General features: G+C 47.4%; 1 protein-coding gene across 8 annotated transcripts in view; it reads right to left on the bottom strand.

Annotated features, from left to right (window-relative positions):
- Positions 1-17,070, bottom strand: part of LOC113802825 (glutamine--fructose-6-phosphate aminotransferase [isomerizing] 2) — a 40,108-nt gene that overhangs the window by 11,933 nt on the left and 11,105 nt on the right. For all 8 annotated transcript variants that reach the window (XM_027353461.2, XM_027353462.2, XM_027353463.2 and 5 more), the window contains exons 2-4: positions 2,840-2,947; positions 1,231-1,464; positions 315-481 (exon numbers count right to left, since the gene is read on the bottom strand). In XM_027353461.2, coding sequence (XP_027209262.1) covers positions 315-481; positions 1,231-1,464; positions 2,840-2,947 — 509 coding nt within the window. The remainder of the gene's footprint in view (positions 1-314; positions 482-1,230; positions 1,465-2,839; positions 2,948-17,070) is intronic.

Below are 17,070 nucleotides of genomic sequence, written 5' to 3'. Positions count from 1 at the left end.
TGAAAGGGGTTTTAAAAAGGACGCCTGTAACGGGATCAACTCCGCTAAAACAGGTTCTGGGATAAGACACCTCCGAGCCGGGAGGCCTTGGCGTGTGGCGCCGCCGTGGTTAGGACCCAGCAGAACACGGGGTTTATCTATATTGCCTCACGCAAACTTCCTTGTTTCTCTCCTTCTCCCCCAACCCGTCCTCCTACCTCTCCCTCTCCCCCTACCCCCGCCTCCTACCTCTCCCTCAGAAACAAACCTACCGTCCAACGAGATCAAACAAAATCCCCGACGGACAGAAGAGAAACGGCCATCCCGACACTCACCAGCTGTTGTACCACCTGCTCGACGAGTTCCCTGAAGGAGTAGGTGGGGTGCAGGTGGTGAAGGTGCTCGGTCAGCTTGGCGATCACCTCTGTGTCGGTCTCGGACTCGAACTTGTGGCCCTTCTGGATCAGGAAAAGCTTCACGTCCTTGTAGTTGGTGATGATTCCTGGGGGAGGGAAGAGGGAATAAATGAGGTGAAGGGGGAGGAAGAAATGAAGATGGGGCTGAGGAAGAGATGGAGGAAGGTGTCAAAATGGGATGCGGGGATAACCGAGTGAAAGGAGAGGAAGAAATGAAGAAAGGGAGGAGGAGGGGATGGAGGAAGAAGTCAGAAAGGGCTGAGGAAGAGATGGAGGAAGAAGTCAGAATGGGATGCGGGGATAACCGAGGTGAAAGGAGAGGGAAAAAATGAAGATAGGGAGGAGAAAGGGATGGGGGAAGAGGTAAGAAAGGGATAAGGGAATGGCTGACAGGAAGGAATGAGGAGGGATAACACCTGATCATGAGTGAGAATGAGGGAAATCAATGAGATGAAGATGAAGACACTTCGAACAGCTGACTTTTTTGGCGGTTTGTGAAATGACTCGCTTATTGAAATGTCTCGATAAAGATACAGATGTTTCGGGTACACCTGTACAACTCAACAACACCTAAGCATATATGACCTCCCCCCCCCCCCTCTCTCTCTCTTTCTCTCTGCCTCTCTCTCTCTCTCTCTCTCTCTCTCTCTCTCTCTCTCTCTCTCTCTCTCTCTCTCTCTCTCTCTCTCTCTATCTATCTCTCTCCTTCTTCTTCTCCTTCTTCTCCTTCTCCCTCTCTCGCTCTCTCTCCCACCCTCTAACACACAGAATCGCAGAAACAAACACATCCACACACAAACACACCCACACAACCACCACCCTCGACTCTCCTCACCGTTATGCACGACCACGAAGGCGTTCCCTTCGCCAGAGCGCTGCGGGTGGGAGTTGACGTCGGAGGGGACGCCGTGCGTGGCCCAGCGGGTGTGGGCGATGCCGATGTGGACCTCATGTTCCCTGTCGAAGGCGAGCTGTTCCTTCTGGGCCTCGATCTTGTCACGGAGGCACTTGACCTTGCCCGTCTGCTTGATGAGGCACACGCCGCCGTCCACGGAGTCGATGCCAATACCTGGGGGAAGGGGAAGAGGGGGTTAGGTCTCTGGGGGGAAGGGCGGGGAAGGCGGGATGAAGGGAAATTGGTAGGGAAAAGAAAGAGAGAAAGGGGGTAGAGATAGATGGGGGAGAAAGGGAGAGAAGGATGAGGGAGGGAGGGAGGGAGGGAGGGAGGGAGGGAGGGAGGGAGGGAGGGAGGGAGAGAGAGAGAGAGAGAGAGAGAGAGAGAGAGAGAGAGAGAGAGAGAGAGAGAGAGAGAGAGAGAGAGAGAGAGAGAGAGAGAGAGAGAGAGAGAGAGAGAGATGCAAGCATCGACGACGTTGCGTCATCTCAGACTGCAGCGACAGGTTATCGTTTTGCAACGGTACCGGTTTCTGAATGCAATACAAATTGCAGAATTGCGAATGCGTGAGAGAGAGAGAGAGAGAGAGAGAGAGAGAGAGAGAGAGAGAGAGAGAGAGAGAGAGAGAGAGAGAGAGAGAGAGAGAGAGAGAGAGAGGGAGAGAGAGAGAGAGAGGGAAAGAAAGAAAGATAACGAAACATAAATAGCAACAAACACAGTAAATCAACCCTACAGTGGCAATCACTGTCATTAAGGACTGTCAACGGTCTGTCATACCCCATCAGCCACCCCACCCCCACCCAACCTCCCCCCGCTCTCCCTGCTTCCCCTTTATACACATCTAAGCCACAGTCAGGTGAGCGTCTCTCCAATCTAAGCAAAGATAAGGAAAGATAACATGAGATAAATGTTACCTCCTTCCTTGTGGCTTGCTGTGTCTCTTCCTATCCTTATTTATCCAATTATTGCTTATCTTTCTCTTCCATTCATCAGTGACTATCTCCCATTCAAAATAAGGTTTCCCTGAGACAGCCTTCTCCAGCAATCCAGAAATTACTCTCTTTTGAAGGCTGAAACTACATTCCTTAATTATCCACAAAATACCTCGTCCTCTAAAATAACCCTTCCTCGTGGTCACCTCCCCCCCCCCACACAGCCTCCCTCCCCTTTTCCCACATCCTCCCCTCCCTTCCTCCCCACAGCCTCCCTTCCCCTTTCCCCACACCCTCCCTCCCCCTTTCCCCACATCCTCCCTTCCCCTTTCCCCACATCCTCCCTTCCCCTTTCCCCACATCCTTCCTCCTCCTCTTCCCACAGCTTCCCTTCCCCTCCTCCCCTTCCCAAAGCCTCCCTTCCCCTCTCCATCCTCCCCTTCCCAAAGCCTCCCTTCCCCTTTCCCCACAGCCTTCCTCCTCCTCTTCCCATAGCTTCCCTTCCCCTCCTCCCCTTCCCAAAGCCTCCCTCCCCTCCTTTCCTCCACCCTCCCCACAGCCTCCCCTCCTTTCCCCCACCCCTCCCTCCTCCCCACAGCCCCGCCTGTGACACCCACCTGCGGAGTCGTAGCCGCGGTACTCGAGCCTCTCCAGTCCTCGCACCAGAAGCTCGATGATCTCCTCGCGGCGCTTGGGGGTCAGGTAGTTCAGGTAGGCGAAGATTCCTGCGGGAGGACAGAGAGAGATCGGGAATTAGCATCACGCGTCGTAACGGCGAGAATGGTGTTGGCAGAGGTCGTGCAGAGGTCGTGAGTTCCGTGTTGGGCATCGTGGGATAGCATAAGGCGACGAAGAGGTGTTTAAGAATACTGTTTTGCATCTTGGTTACATATCATAACAATGGGTAATACAATGGCGTTGGATCGTACAGGTCAGGTCACATTTTCCTGAGGGTGCAAATGCATGTGCGCGCGAGAGAGCCCACAAGCACGGACGCCCACGCGACTCCTGTTCCCTTGACAACCCAGAGGAACCTACTCCCCCCCCCCCCCACTTCCCCGTCCCTATCCCTCTCCTCCTCATCTCTCAACAGAACTTTCACTTTCTCAACTTTCATCCACGAGGAGGAGGAGGAGTCGCTCGCTCCGACTCAAACGAGGTCCCCTTGGTTACAGACAGGTCGTCGCGTCTTGAAAGGAGAAGGGGAGGGACCGGCGGGGGTGAAGGAAAGGGGGAGGGACCGGCGGGGGTGAAGGAAAGAGGGGGGGAAGGGGGTTTTGCGGTCTCGGATCTGTTGTTGTTTGGGTTAGTGAGAACTAGCGAGATTGGCGAGGTTAGAGATAACTTTCCGCCGATCTGAGGATCTGTAAATGTACGTCTGTTTACATTTACATGTTCGATAACCTGTTTAACGAAAGCCTCGGAGGAGACAGAGAGAAATGCATGTGACCAGAGAGAGGCAAATCACGTGACCTAAGCTGGGATCAACGGACGACCTCTCGACGCCCTCTGAAGCGGTTTCGTGACCTCGCAAATGGAGGGAGGAGGACGAGCAGAAGGAAAGGGAGTAGGAGTTGGAGTAGGTTAATGATAGGAAGAGGAAAAATGGAAGAAAACGATAACAAAGCGGAGAGGATAAAAGAGAAAAGGCTGAGACACGGAGGAAGAAGAGGTAGTGACGTAGAAAGAGAAGATAAAGAAAAATGTGGAAATATGCAAAAAAACAGAGACATCAATGAAAACGAGACAGAGACGAATAGGTTATAGAAGAAAAGAAGAAAAGGCGATAGGAGGAGGTGAAGGGGGGAAAATGAGAGTGTGGAGAAGGAAGTAGCAGGATTATGTAATGGGTACCTATCCCACTATCAAATTCAAAATGTCACTTGTTTGTTCCCATTAAAAATCACTTGTTTGTTCCCATTAAAAATCACTTGTTTGTTCCCATTAATATTCGACCCATCATTCGTTTTTTGTTATATTTTTTTCTAGGAAAGTCCAACCAGATCCTTATCTCTGCGCTAGGATATTAATAAAATTCATGGAATCTAAATCTCAGATAAGATAAGAGATAAGGCGCAAGATGTAGGTAACGAGGTAAATAGGCGATGAAAAAAGGAAAAAAAGAAAGAAAAAAAGTTTTATTGCGAGTTAGCAGGCACAGCTATGTACACGTGAGACTTTTGTATCTGAAGAAATTTCTCAATGCTTAAAAATCTTCAATTTAAATATTTCTATCTGTCTCCGGGATAAGGAAGGAAGGGATAGGAAGAGGGAAAGGGAGGAGCGGGGAAGGTGAGGGATGAAGGGATGGAGGGGGGAGGGGGTAGGGGGGGAAGGCGAGGGAGGAGCGATAAAGGTGAGGGACGAAGGGGGAGAGGAAGAGAGGCGGAGAGAGAAAGAGAAGAGGAAGAGTGAGTGAGAGTGAGAGTGAGATAGAGAGAGAGAGAGAGAGAGAGAGAGAGAGAGAGAGAGAGAGAGAGAGAGAGAGAGAGAGAGAGAGAGAGAGAGAGAGAGAGAGAGAGAGACAGAGAGACAGACAGACGGAGAGAGAGAGACAGACGGAGAGAGAAAGAAAGAGACAGACAGAGAGAGAGAGACAGAGAGAGCGAGAAAGAAAGAGACAGACAGGCAGACAGAGACAGATATAGATAGATAGACAGATAGATAGAGATAAGGTAAAACAACAAAAAAGCTTAAGACACGCAGTGGGAAGCGGCCCCGCAAGAGCCATCCTCAAAAGACGGCTCTCGAGACGGACTTTCTCCCGCGCCGCCAAGAATCGCCGCAGGGAGCTCCAAAAATACCCGGGTATGGTAACGGCAAAACTACTCGAGTAAGGTAAGACCGCAAAACTACCCGAGCAAAGTCACGGCGGAACTACCCAGTTAAGGTAATGGCAAAACTACTCGAGTAAAGTAAGACCGCAAAACTACCCGAGCAAAGTCACGGCGGAACTACCCAGTTAAGGTAATGGCAAAAGTACTCGAGTAAGGTAAGACCGCAAAACTACCCGAGCAAAGTCACGGCGGAACTACCCAATTAAAGTAATGACAAAAGTACTCGAGTAAGGTAAGACCGCAAAACTACCCGAGCAAAGTCACGGCGGAACTACCCGGGTATGGTAACGGCAAAACTACTCGAGTAAGGTAAGACCGCAAAACTACCCGAGCAAAGTCACGGCGGAACTACCCAATTAAGGTAATGGCAAAAGTACTCGAGTAAGGTAAGACCGCAAAACTACACGAATAGAGTAACGGCAAAACTACCCAATTAAGGTAATGACAAAAGTACTCGAGTAAGGTAAGACCGCAAAACTACCCGAGCAAAGTCACGGCGGAACTACCCAATTAAGGTAATGACAAAAGTACTCGAGTAAGGTAAGACCGCAAAACTACCCGAGCAAAGTCACGGCGAAACTACCCAATTAAGGTAATGACAAAAGTACTCGAGTAAGATAAGACCGCAAAACTACACGAATAGAATAACGGCAAAACTACCCGATCAAGATCATGGCAAAAGTACACCGACTTATATTTAATCCTTCCCCCTTTACCGACGCTACGACAACACGCTCTGTGAGGAAACCCGCTCGTTCGGTCCAAGAAAACCTGTTCGGATCGACAGCCACACTGCAACTGTGCAACGGTGATCAAACGGCGGATTTTCTCTCTTTTCGAAACTGGCGCCAAAACACGCTGCTCCGAGACTAACTTTCCAGAAGGTTCTCGTAGCCTCCAAAGACAAAGCAGCGAAAGCAAATGATAGATTCCGAAGCAAATGTATATTTTTTAAAACTAACCTAAGAAAAAAAAAAAATAAGATTCGAAATACGTCATAAAAAAACAATATTAACTGCCATTTCCAATGCGAGAAGTAATGAAATATCAGCAACAGTAATTGCGCTATAACGTCAAATCTAATCACATTCCCAGATCTCCGGAGAAATAAATAAATAAATAAAAAATACTGATAACATTCACATATGACGAAATACTGGGGAGAGAGGGGAAGGGGAAGGGGAAGGGAGACGGGGGAGGGAGGAAAGATAACAGGCGGGGGGCGGTAAAGAGGCATAGAGGGAGGGAGGGAAGATAGAAAGGAGGGAGGGAAGGAAGAAAGGAGGGTGGGACGGAGGGAAGGGAAAAGTGAGGGAGGGAGGAAGAAAGAAAGAAAGGAGGGAGGGAGAAAGGGAGGAAGGAAGAAACGGAGGGAGGGAAGGAAAACGAGAGGAAGGGAAGGGAGAAAGAGAGACGTAAACCGAGGTAGAGACAGAGAAGAGAGACCCCCAACCTTTCGCAAACCCAACGCTCGCGCCCGTAATCTTCGAACTGATGAAACCGTAACGTAACGAGTGCTTGCTTGGTGTCTGGGCCTCGGCTGATCGTCGACCCCGTTCCCATATGTGTCAGGGTCGAGTGATATCGACCCACGTGGCATATCGCGGAAACCTGATATCTCTATCCGTCATCTTGAACCAATTTGAGCTTGGGACAGGTTCTGCCGCTTAACAGAGAGGTTTTAATTCAATTAGCTTATGTTTTTTCCTTTTTTTTATTATCCTTTTACCTCTGCATGAAACAGATGATTGAGTGATTACATGCGGCTTGCAGGTGTCAGTACACCTGTATTGGTGCGTCACCCGTGTGTGGTTGGCAAACGACCTATTTTTCGTTTATTCACTTCACAAGTTTTAATCGGTTAGTGTCCTTAATTTCATTCTAACAAGCCGTATTTGCCTTACTATTTATCGTCGGCAACAAGCGAACGTTCTTTCTTTGAGGAAATGAAACGCTACATTGTTTTGAAGTTACTGAAAGCGACAAGCCTAACGTACAAGCACTGAGAAAATGGGAAAAACGAAGGCAACTAGAACTACACAACCAAGCAATGTCACTCTCCCCGCCATGACCCACGCGAAAACATAAACAAAGACCACCTCACTCCCCTCCCCCTACGCCCCCCACCCCTCCCCCACCCCCTCCTCCTTTCCCAAATAGCCGCCAGGAGAAGAAAGCGAAAGTTCCAGAACTGGGAGCGGTTTCGACGAGCCGAGGAGCCGGATTCTTCGGTTTGGGAAATCCTGATCCTCTGAACCGGCCCTCCCCCCCCCCCCTCCACCTCTCTTATTTACCCTTTTCTCCCCCATCTATCCTCACCCCACATCCCTACTCACCTCTCCTCTCCTCCTCTCCTTCTCCCTTCTTCTCTCCCTCCTCCTCCTCTACCATTCCGTCTCTTGGCCACCTTCCTCTCTCCTCTCTCTCCTTCTCCTCCTCCTCCCTTTCCACTCTATTTCCACATTCTTGCTCCTTCCACTCTCGCTTCCCTACTCCTTTCCCCTCCCCCTCTCTGTCTCCCCGCCCCCTTCACCTTTAACCCTTCCTTACAGTCTCACTCTCGATTTTGCTCTCTCTGTATTCATCATAACTTTCTGGTCCTCTCTTCTTCTCTCTCCCTGTCTCTGTCTCTGATTCTATTCTATTCTATTCTATTCTATTCTCTCTCTCTCTCTCTCTCTCTCTCTCTCTCTCTCTCTCTCTCTCTCTCTCTCTCTCTCTCTCTCTCTCTCTCTCTCTCTCTCTGACGTATCTTTTTCCTTCTCCTTCTCTATTTCCCTCTAGCTGTTTTTCACATAATAATGAAGCAGCCAAATAGTAAAATCAAAACTTCCCGTTACACTTTATACTAGATATATGAGTGAGTGAATGAGTAAGTGTGAGAGCAAGTGCGTGAGAGCACCACTGAGTAAATGAATGTGAGAGCTTTTTTATGCCAGGCAGCATAGGTATACGAGAACAATAAATTGAACGGAGTGAGTAAATGAGTGAACAAGAGAGAACGAGTGAACGAGAGAGCTAGCGAGTGAGTAAATGAGTAGGAGGACGACTGTATCGCCGCCTGACTCGTCCACCTCCTCGCTTTGTTCGTCCATCAATTGACCTTGAAGTGAAGGAGTGGACGAGGCGGAAGGGGTGTGGGGTGGGGGGTGGAGGGTGGAGGGGGAGGATGGAGAATGGAGGGGGGAGGGGGGGAGGATAGAGGGTGAGGGGTGGAGGATGGAGGGGGGAGGGGAGGATGGAGGATGGAGGGTGTGGGGTGTAGTGTGGAGGGGGCAGAATGGATAATGGAGGGGGATGGGGAGGGAGGGAGGAGGGAGGGCGGTAGGTGGATGGTGGTGGGTGTGGTGGGCGTGTATAGTGTTTGGAGGTGAAGGTGGAGGGAGGTATGAAGTAATTAAAGTACAGTAGAAGGAAGGAAGGAAACTGGGAGAAATATTGCGAGAGGCAGAGAATTAAAAAAAAAAAGTATGGTCGTTATCTTTCTTCTAATTCAAGAGATAAAAGATTTAATAACAATCTTTAAAAAAAAATCTCCCTGTTTTCAACGCAAATTCAAAGGGAAAAATCTTTGGGATGAAAATAAAAAAAAAAGACATTTAAGGAGTAAAGTCGCATCCTTGGAGAACCCAAATACCCCCCCCCCCTTCGCCCCCCCCCTGTTACCCTGCCCCTGCCCCCCCCCTCCCTTGCCCTTTTGTGTACCTCGCGTTCTCTGATCTCTGACATTCTTACGTAATTCACTTTCGAGTGTGTCTTGCTCCGCTGCTTACACCATTTATTTATTGGAAACACGAGAGAGAGAGAGAGAGAGAGAGAGAGAGAGAGAGAGAGAGTGCGAGAGAGAGAACGAGAGAGAGAGAGAGAGAGAGAGAGAGAGAGAGAGAGAGAGCTATCCCATGGTTCTTCCAGGAAGACAGTATCCAAGCGCACTGATGCCGGAAGTGACCGCCTCGGGATGCCAGAGTGCCAGGGAGGTATGGGAAGGAGGGAAGGAGGGAAGGAGGGAAGGGGGAGGAGGGGGGGGAGGGGAGGGGGAGCGTAGGGGCCTAAAGACGGCACAAGGTCTTGTAGTTATTTCGTCGTTCCTCTCCCCCCCACATGACCAAGGCGACACGGGCAGTTGGCCCCAGCGCCGCCGAAACATGACTGGCATCGCAGTCTCCCGTCGGCCATGTTTGGCACTAACCTCGATCTCGTGACCTGCTAACTTCTGGGTCAGAGGACGACTTCGCCCTGGCCGTCGCTGACCCAGACCCGGGTATACCACGACTTCCGATCCGCGTCTTCGGCAATTCCTCCGATATCAACTTCACCTATACTTCTATAACTTCCTCCAACCATTCCGGTACGGCAAACGTCCCTTCCTAACACTTAAAAACAAAGCCCCTTAACATATCTTCACGTTAAACATGATCTAAATATCCCTGAAGACAAGGCATCTCTTCCAAAGCCCCTGACGACAGCGCTGAAATTCCCCGACGGCCCTAAACGACCCAGCCTTCGGTAGCCATCCCCTCCCCCCCCCCGTCTCGAGGCATTGTTTACGGCTCAAATAAAGATACGAAAGTCCGATAATCACGTCCATGATGATATAACTACCATAATGCAATAAATACACCAAAGACAATTTGAAAGTTATTTGTAAAAAAATAATAGTAAAAAAATAATAATAATAATAAATAAATAAAGTAAGAAATTTCTCGTTCCTAGGTTCACCTCTCAAGACGCAAAGGAAAATTTCCCTTTGATCTTTCTCTTCTTCAAGGGTTGTCATTTGACCTCGAGCTCTCCTTGGGGTTGTTGTCGCCATTGTTATCCCAACCTTTTCCAGGAATATGGGGAGGATGCAAGGACAAGGGAGGAGGTATAAGCCTCAAGAACAGGTGTCAGACGGGGCCCCTGTCAACAAAGTCGGTAGATTTACTCCTTTCATCTCCTACGGTTCTTCTTCTTCTCTTTCTATTTTCTTTCCTTCTCTTCCCTGCCTCGCTCTACCAACGACCTTGCGTAAAACAATCTCTTTTTTTTTTCTCTCTCTCTCCACGCTTCCGTAAAGTTCGTCCATCCACCCTGACATTTATGACGAGACGACGAAAAGACGAAAAGAGGGGAGGGGAAGAGGGAGAGGGCGAAAAGGCAGAAGCAAAGGGAGAATGGAGGAGGGGCGGAAAAAGGGGAAGGGAGGGGAAAGGGGGGAGGGAGGGAGGGAGAGAAGGAGATGAAAGGGGGGAGGGAGGGAGAAGGAGGATGAGAGGGGAAAGGGGGGAGGGAGGGAGAAGGAGGATGAGAGGGAAAGGGGGGAGGGAGGGAGAAGGAGGATGAGAGGAGAGAGAGAGATGAGAGATGAGAGAGAGAGAGAGAGAGAGAGAGAGAGAGAGAGAGAGAGAGAGAGAGAGAGAGAGAGAGAGAGAGAGATAGAGAGACAGACAGACAGAGAGAGAGACCGAGGAGAAGGGGTTAAAAGTAGGAGAAAGAGACAAAATAGAAAAGGTAAATCTGAACTTCCCCAAAATCTTGCATTTACTCTACAACAAGGAAGAGGAAGTCTCCGTTGAAAAGGCTGTGGTGTAGAGTGGCAATTACGGTAAAAAAATCATAAAACCATGAACGGTTCTTCGTTTCAATCACCGTTTTAGCCGCCAGACAAATACTAATATTCGTTCCAACGCTGCTATTGCTAGTGAACGGAATGTACTAAAGTTAACATGTAACACCCAGCAAAAAAAAAAGAAAAAAAAAGAGAAAACAAGTGGCATTTCGAACAAAGCAATGTCACTATACACGTGTCAGTCACGTGTTCCTCCGCATGCCAAAAAAAAAGAGAAAAAAAAAATCGACAGACACATAACAAACAACATTACCCCCCCCCCTTACAAAATAATAATAACAAATAATAAGAATAAGAATAAGAAAACGGAACCCAACAACGAAACCACGAAGAAACCACGAACGAATAAATAAAAAATAAAAAAAACGAGGGAGGGATCGAAGGTGTTGAGAAAGAGAGGGTTACAGGGTGTGATGCCGTCCACTTCATGGCGTCTTTCAGCACCTGATACGGGAGATAAGTTAACGCTTGGGCCACGATAAGGGGGTAAGGGTTGCGGCCTCCTTCACCTGTGATAAGAAGGGCGTGCCATGGCCGGGGGATTGGGGAACTGTCGCCCTGAAAGCACCTGAGGGAAGGAGGGAGAGGGCGACGGGGAGAGAGAGAGAGTGTGGGAGATGGAAAAGGAGGGAGGAGAGTGATAAGAGAGGGAGGAAGAGAAATAGAGAGAAGAGGAGAGAAGAGGAAAGGAGAGGAAAGGAGAGGAGACAGAGAGAGAGAAGAGGAGGGGAGAGGAAAGGAGAGGAGACAGAGAGAAAGAGAGAGAGAAGAAAAGAGAAGAGAAGAAAGAAATGTACATAAAGGAAAGGTAAAGCAAGAGAGAGAAGAGCAACAGCGCCATTGCCAACGTGTGATGAATTAATCTCTCATAGACATAATCATTCATAACAATAACTATTCACTCTTAATCAGTGAATGAAAAGATTCCATATATCTTCATAAATCATATGTGAACTTATCTCTTAATCTCATTATCTTTCCTTTTATTACACAAATTTCAACTTTTATATATCTACGCGACAGTATCAGATTGATATGATAAGCTGTCATCACGTGTGCATCGATCAAAAAAAAAAAAAAAAAAAAAAAAAAATCATGCAAGTTATACAATGTCGCTCTAAATCTCGATCTTGTCATTTTTTTCTCTTATCCTTTATTACTTATCTTCATTCTCATTCTATTCGCTATCTTTGTACGTTGGTATTTTATAAGCATTCTGGAACCTTTGGCTGGTATCGCCGAGGCCAAAGTCAAGGTGATCCACATTGTAGAAGAGGGGACGCTGGCAGTGGTATCCCTCCATTCCTTGTCTATTTTGTTCAATTTTCTTCTTCTATCTCCTATTCTCCTATCTTCTCTCTGGTATTCTCCTGTCTTCTCTCTCCTATTCTCCTATCTTCTCTCTGGTATTCTCCTGTCTTCTCTCTCCTATTCTTCTGTCTTCTCTCTGGTATTCTCCTGTCTTCTCTCTCCTATTCTCCTACCTTCTCTCTGGTATTCTTCTGTCTTCTTTTTTCTCTCTCCTATTCTTCTGTCTTCTCTCTGGTATTCTTTCTGTCTTCTCTCTCCCTATTCTCCTGTCTTCTCTCTCCCTATTCTCCTACCTTCTCTCTGGTATTCTCCTGTCTTCTCTCTGGTATTCTTCTGTCTTCTCTCTCCTATTCTCCTGTCTTCTCTCTCCTATTCTCCTGTCTTCTCTCTCCTATTCTCCTGTCTTCTCTCTCCTATTCTCCTGTCTTCTCTCTCCTATTCTCCTGTCTTCTCTCTACTATTCTCTTGTCTTCTCTCTCCTATTCTCCTATCTTCTCTCTCCTATTTTCCTGTCTTCTATCTACTATTCTTCTGTTTTCTTTCTCCCATTCTACCGTTTTTCTCTCTCCCATTCTCAGATCTCTCTCCCACCTCCTGTCTTCTCTCTCCAATTCATATATGTATTTTCTTCTTCTTTCTCTTCCTCTTTTCCTTTATCTTTCTTCTCTTCGATCACTTATTTACTACATGTTTCGTAATCAAACCAATTCATTCATCACTCGGGAGACATATCAGACTGTCATTCAATGCCAAGGATTTTGATTTGATTCTTAAAAAAAAAAATAATAATAATAAAATAATAATCCTTCATGTACATTTCAACATGTCAGATGATATTGAAAATTGATCCCCATCCTTAAAAAAAAAATAAATGAATAAAATGATCAAAGATTAGGAAGTAATTAAGAATGACAGATTGGCTTACCGTCTGGCACTCTCTCTCTACCCTCCCCCCCCCGCCCCCCCTACACTCTATCCTTGCAGGGGAGACGATTGCACAATTCACCTCTTGCAACCCGAACCGTTAAGGCCAATCCTGTCCCGTTGCCTTATGCTTTTATTTAACTGTTTTCAACATCCATATTTCTCTCTCTCTGTCTCTCTCTCTCTCATCCTCTCCCCTTCTCACTCTCTCTCCCCTTCCTCTCCCCTTCTCTCCCTCTCTCTCTTTCTCCTCCCTCTCTCTCTTTCCTCTCCCTCTTTCTCTTCCTCTCTCTCTTCCTCTCCCTCTTTCTCTTCCTCTCATCCTCTCCCTCTTCCTCTCCCTCTCTCTCTTCCTCTCTCTCTTCCTCTCATCCTCTCCCTCTTCCTCTCCCTCTCTCTCTCTTCCTCTCCCTCTCTCTCTTCCTCTCATCCTCTCTCTCTTCCTCTCATCCTCTCCCTCTCTCTTCCTCTCTCTCCCTCTCCCTCCCTCTCTCTCTCATTCGCATTCTTCGTGGCGATTCGGAATACACATCCTAAGGCCTTCTACCCAATAACCTCCCCGACTTAGGGTTATAAGAACGGGAAGAAATAGCTAGTTTTTTTTTTTTTTTTAAGGACGGGAAGAAATAGATAGTTTTTTTTTTTTTTTTTTAAGGACGGGAAGAAATATAGTTTTTTTTTTTTTTTTTTTAAGGACGGGAAGAAATAGATAGTTTTTTTTTTGTTTAAGGACGGGAAGAAGTAGATAGTTTTTTTTTTAAGGACGGGAAAAAATAGATATATTTTTTTAAGGTGATAGATGGTAGATAGTATACAACGGGAAGGCGGCCGTGAGAGGGTGTTTAGTGTGCAACTGAATATACGGCAAAAGGAATACAAAATAAATAAACATAATAGATACGTCGATAAAATTAAGGAATGACGGTATAGAAGAAAGGACCTGTCAAGAACAACAGCTGCAACAACCAACAACAAAATGCGATCGCCCCCGTTAGCACAACAGAAACTTTCTAACAACTGTTCCAGGACGAAGACTCTCTCTCTCTCTCTCTCTCTCTCTCTCTCTCTCTCTCTCTCTCTCTCTCTCTCTCTCTCTCTCTCTCTCTCTCTCTCTCTCTCTCTCTCTCTCGCGCAATGCCAAACGACCATTGGCCTGTTGGCGTTCCTGTTACTTATCCTTGGACATCCCCGTTATCCGTTGTTGCATTTCTTTGCTTTGCATTTGGGATTTCGAAAGAATGTTGTGGTGAGTAAAAAAAAAAAGAGAAGTAAATGAACGACTTATGCAACACTCGAAATAGTTTATTAGGTCTTGGCCGGTTATAAGTATTGCCATATGCAATATTTGTAATCTGACTGTTTTTGTGTGTTTTTATGCACCTTAAAAGCATTAAAATACAGATAATAAACTTAATTCCACTTTGACTGCCTTTGACTCTGCCGTAAATTGTCGGATATTAGACTATTTCTACATAAAAAAGAAAACAAACAAACAAAAATAATGATAGGGTGAGCACGCTGATAATTTCACACAATTTGTGTGTGTGTGTGTGTGTGTGTGTGTGTGAGTGTGTGTGTGTGTGTGTGTGTGAGTGTGAGTGTGTGTGTGTGTGTGTGTGTGTGAGTGTGAGTGTGAGTGTGAGTGGTGAGTGTGAGTGTGTGTGTGTGTGTGAGTGTGAGTGTGAGTGTGAGTGTGAGAGGTGTGGTATGAGTGTGAGTGCGAGTGTACGTGTGCGTGTGTGCGTGTGTGTGCCCGGCAGGGATCGAACTGGTACAGGTATATAGCAGCGACCTGCCACACTGCCGGCACACCCCCTGCATCAAACTGCGTCTTAGGGTTGGTTTTCTTCATGTTGTTTTTTTGTTTCTAATCCATCTCGACAGCTTTTTCTTTTCTTTTTATAATGTTCGGCGCGTTCAAGAAAGACGCAATTTCATGATCGGGTGCGGCCGTGGATGTTGGGGGAGGGGGGAGGGGGGAGGGGGGACTTGGGAGAGGGGAGGGGAGTATGGGTGTGAGGAGGGGATGAGTGGGGGGAGGTGGGAGGAGGGAGGGGGTATGGGTGTGAGGGAGGGGATGAGTGGGGGGAGGGGAGGGGGAGGGAGATATGGGGAGTGGGAGGGGGATGAGTGCGGGGGGAAGGTAAGGGGTATGATTGTGAGGTGGGGGGGGGTAAGTGGGGGAGGGAGGGAGAGACACCATTGAGGCTTTGAACTAATTTCTTGTGGATGATAAAAACGGATAAAGATAATCTTTAAGCGTATACTTCAGACCTTCTACCCTCCCCCTCCACTCCTCCCTCCCTTTTTCCTTCATCCATCGCGAACGTGATGTTAAAGTAACACGAAGGAAGTGATAAAGAAAATGAGAAATGAGAAGAAACAAAACCAACGAGGAGCTTATGAAGATGAAAGAATATAACACAAATAATAACAATAAGAGGAAAACAAAAAGAACAAGAAACCGGGCAAGAACATCAGGAGATAGAAGGAGGAGAAGATGAAAATAAAGGAGAAAGAAAGAGAAAAAAGCAAAAGGGAAGCAAGAAGAAGTAAAAAACAAACTAGCTCCTACTGGATATGTTTCATACCCATCACAACATAGCTGAGGCGGTGTACCAGTAAAGGGATGAAGGCAAGGGGGAAGACGGAGGAGGAGGAGGAGGAGGAGGAAGAGGAAGACGGAGGAGGAGGAAGAGAGGAAGACGGAGGAGGAGGAGGAGGAAGAAGAGGAAGAGGAGGAGGAGAAGAAGAAAAAAAAGGAGGAGGAGGAAAAAAGGAGGAGGAGGAGGAGGAGGAGGAGGAGGGGAGGGAGGGAGGGAAGGAAGGAGGAGGGGAGGGGGAGGGAAGGAGGAGGGAGGGAGGAGGAGGAGGAAGGAGAGAAAGGAGGGAGAAGGAGGGGAGGAGGAGGGTTAAGGGGGGGGAAGTTGTAAAGGCCCGTTGCTTGTCCTTGGGACGAGCGGGTCGAGCTGGAGTAACCCAAGTCGGGCATCTTGTCACGGCCATCGCCGCCTCGACCGAAGAAAAAGAAGGCTAACGAGGCAGCTTGTCCTTCAGATGCCTGGCACCCTTTTTGCGAAGTGGGAAACGTCAAATCAACATAGTGTAAACTAAATCAACGAAGGGAACCTCTCCGGACGCCCGAAGACCAGGCGCCAGAGAGACAACCGCCCCCAGATTTCCCTTCCCCGGGTCGAAGGAGGTACCGGCATCGGCGGCGGCGAGCGAACCAGGTTTACATACGAGGATAAGCAGGGAGGAGGGATGGGGCGGGGGAGGAGGGGGAGGGGGCGCGGCAGGACCGGTGAGGGCTTCCTGACCCGCGAGAATGCTCAGCGTCGCCAGCGTGTCCTTGAGCAGGTGGATACGATCGCCGCGGGTGAGCGAGACGTGCGCGGGGGCCCGTTAACTCGAGACGCCGAGCTGCGCACCCTCTTCAACAAGGGGCTCGTGCCAGCGCTCATATAGGCCTAGATATAACTTCGTATCGCCTTTTTTAATTCAAATCATAACGTTCCTGGGTTGAGGACAAAACCGATGAAATATGATAATTAAGAAGTAAAAGTGTATTAGTAATTACATCAAGTGTCCGAATGTTAATAAAAAAAAAAAGGGCGGTGCCGCATGAGATACAACGGGCCGCCTCCCACCTATTTTTCAGCCAATTCTTTAATGCCATTGGCTTCTTGTTGTACCATAAAAAAAAAAAAATCCCTTCAGCAACCCATCGAGGATACAACTCGACTCCCAGAATCACAACACGTGCCCCACAGGTCGATAACAGCGGACATTTAAGAAAAAGAAGAAAGAAAAACGAGAAACTTGCTTCCACGTGCAGGAAGTCAGCGCACGTCACCCATTTTTCCTTGATAGGACGACTTTCTTCCTCGTCCTTGGGAAAATGTCGTGCAAATCAGCGCCTTTCTATTTACGGCTTTGCATTCCGGCTCCTCAACTACGTAGCAAAATCACTCATGGACATCCAGCCACAAACAGATTTATATATGGATATATATATATATATATATATATATATATATATATATATATATATATATATATATATATACACAAATATATATATATATATATATACAAATATAATATATATATATATATATATATATATATACAAGTATATATATATATACAAATATATATATAT

The sequence above is a fragment of the Penaeus vannamei genome, chromosome 2 (genome assembly GCF_042767895.1).
Source record: "Penaeus vannamei isolate JL-2024 chromosome 2, ASM4276789v1, whole genome shotgun sequence".
Taxonomy (NCBI): domain Eukaryota; kingdom Metazoa; phylum Arthropoda; class Malacostraca; order Decapoda; family Penaeidae; genus Penaeus; species Penaeus vannamei.
This window is presented reverse-complemented; position numbering and strand designations above follow the sequence as displayed.